The sequence below is a fragment of the Blastomyces gilchristii genome (assembly GCF_000003855.2).
Source record: "Blastomyces gilchristii SLH14081 genomic scaffold supercont1.27, whole genome shotgun sequence".
Classification (NCBI taxonomy): domain Eukaryota; kingdom Fungi; phylum Ascomycota; class Eurotiomycetes; order Onygenales; family Ajellomycetaceae; genus Blastomyces; species Blastomyces gilchristii.
The window spans coordinates 553,083-555,446 of record NW_003101655.1 but is presented as its reverse complement, the minus strand read 5'-3'; the positions used below and the strand labels follow the sequence as shown (position 1 = coordinate 555,446).

General features: G+C 32.5%; 1 protein-coding gene across 1 annotated transcript; it reads left to right on the top strand.

Moving 5' to 3' along the window:
• Positions 1–421: 421 nt before the first annotated feature.
• On the top strand, positions 422–1,168 carry BDBG_17848 (uncharacterized protein; the record flags this gene model as incomplete). The annotated part of the gene is made up of 3 exons (XM_031725480.1): positions 422–449; positions 603–730; positions 884–1,168. 3 exons carry the CDS (start codon positions 422–424, stop codon positions 1,166–1,168), a joined length of 441 nt encoding a protein of 146 aa, XP_031580986.1.
• Positions 1,169–2,364: the final 1,196 nt, after the last annotated feature.

Below are 2,364 nucleotides of genomic sequence, written 5' to 3'. Positions count from 1 at the left end.
GACTATATATCAGATCTTAAAATGAAATCATGACTTGAAAAAAATGAGAAAGTGGTTCCATTTGGTCCCATTTAGTCCCATTCTTGGCATAAAGTTACTATTTTTAGACATTTTAAGGTTTTCTTTAGACTATTTTTAATTTTTTAAAAAGTAACACTTTTTAATAACACTCAAATGAGATTTAAAGTCATTTAAAGCAATAAAAATAATTTAAATTGAGAAGTGAAAATCATAGTCTCATTTGGAAAATGTGACAAGAGTAGACAGTAAGTCTCACTGAGACAGTATAAAACTACTATCTAATGTTAAAACTGTGTAATGGAATCAGTCGAATTGGTAATGAGACTATCAAAAAATCTGGTCCTGGTCCCAGACACGGTCACACGGTCAGTCTACTCACAAGTGCTCAAATTGCCAGGTCATGAAAGAATCTAAGAAAGGATTAGAATGTAAGAAAGTATAATATCAGATGAAATGTGTAATACAATTATTTAAATAATGAGAGATGAATCTCATAGACATATTACTATAAATATCAAATGAAAATTATTAAATAATCACTGCTATTGACTATGCTACTGACTGACCAGTCACAAAAGCAGTTTCAGAGATGATAGAGAAGATGATAATGAAGTTTCTATATAATGAGATCTATATCAACTATGAAATGCTGCATAAAATTCTGACAGATAATGATGTGAATCTTGTAGAAGAAGTAGTGAGGCATTTTGTAAGTCAGTTACAGACAAGATATCATAGAACAACATCATACCACTCGCGGACAAACAGAAAGATGAAACACTTGAATGGAATCCTGAGTAACATGCTAATGAAATATCTAGTGAGCAAGCCTATAAGACTATGAGATGAATATCTTGAACAGGCACTATTAGCTATGCAGATTCAGCAGCATGCAGTCTCTATACATTCATCATTCTATCTGTGGTATGAATTGCATCCGCGCATTCCGGAGAATGCTTTGAAAAAGGTGAGGGAGAGAATAGCAGTTGCAGATACAACAGAAACAGCATTTGCAGATGCAGTAGAAACAGCAGTTGCAGATGCAGCAGTCACAGCAGTTGCAGACACAGTCATTGTGAACATAGAATCAAGATTGAAAGAGATCAGCTATGCATACACAAATGCTAATGAGTTACTTCTGAACTGAGCAATTCAATCAAAAAGAATACAAGACTCACTAGTGAAGAAATTGAGTCTCAAGATAAGAATATGAGTTCTCATACACAATGAGAGTTCTGAGATGTTTTAATCTAGATGGTTTAAGCTCTATAAAATACTCAAATCACATTCTCTGAGAACATATGCATTGAAAGAATCAGAGATTAGACAAGGTTAGTTTTAATAAGCTGTTCACTGTAGTAGTCTGAGCTAGACTGGCCGCCAGGACCATGAATTTCACATTTGGTCCCATTTGGTCTGGTCTCATACATTTCTTGGCGTGAATCCCGCTGGGACTAGTCATTAAAAAAACATGCAAAGTGACTATATATCAGATCTTAAAATGAAATCATGTCTTGAAAAAAATGAGAAAGTGATCTCATTTGATTTCATTTAGTCTCATTCTTGGCATAAAGTTACTATTTTTAGACATTTTAAGGTTTTTTTTAGACTATTTTTAATTTTTTAAAAAGTAATGCTTTTTGATAATGCTCAAATGAGATTTAAAGTCATTTAAAGCAATAAAAATAATTTCAATTGAGAAGTGAAAATCATGATCTCATTTGAAAAATGTGACAAGAGTAGACAGTAAGTCTCACTGAGACAGTATGAAACTACTATCTAATGTTAAAACCATGTAATGGGATCAGTCGAATTAGTAATGAGACTATCAAAAAATCTGGTCCTGGTCCCAGACACGGTCACACGGTCAGTCTAGTCTGAGCAGGTGAAGAGAGACAGTATAATGTATAAGACAGAATCACAAGAGATGAAAACTGCTGAATCTAGTCACTGAACACTGTATTATATAGAGATTGTATAAGAGTAATAGCTAGCAGACAAAGAAAAAGTGTAAGAAAAGAAAAGAGAATGACTCAAGATATAATAAATTAATTATCAACTGTAAGAGTCAGCTGTAAAGAGATAAATGTTATCATATATATTTCATTTCGTTGCATATATCACACATTTAATCTATTTCCAACACCATATCATCTGAAAAATGTCAAAAACAAAGAAAATCTCAAAACTTAAGATTTATAAGAAATTTGAGAGTTACAAGCTGCTCTTACAACAACACTGCACATGTCTCTGATTTCTCTATCACTCTGTATACAATATTAATATCATTTATCATAAAATTGACTGAAATGCCAGTATAGAAATGTGTACACATGTGTGTAG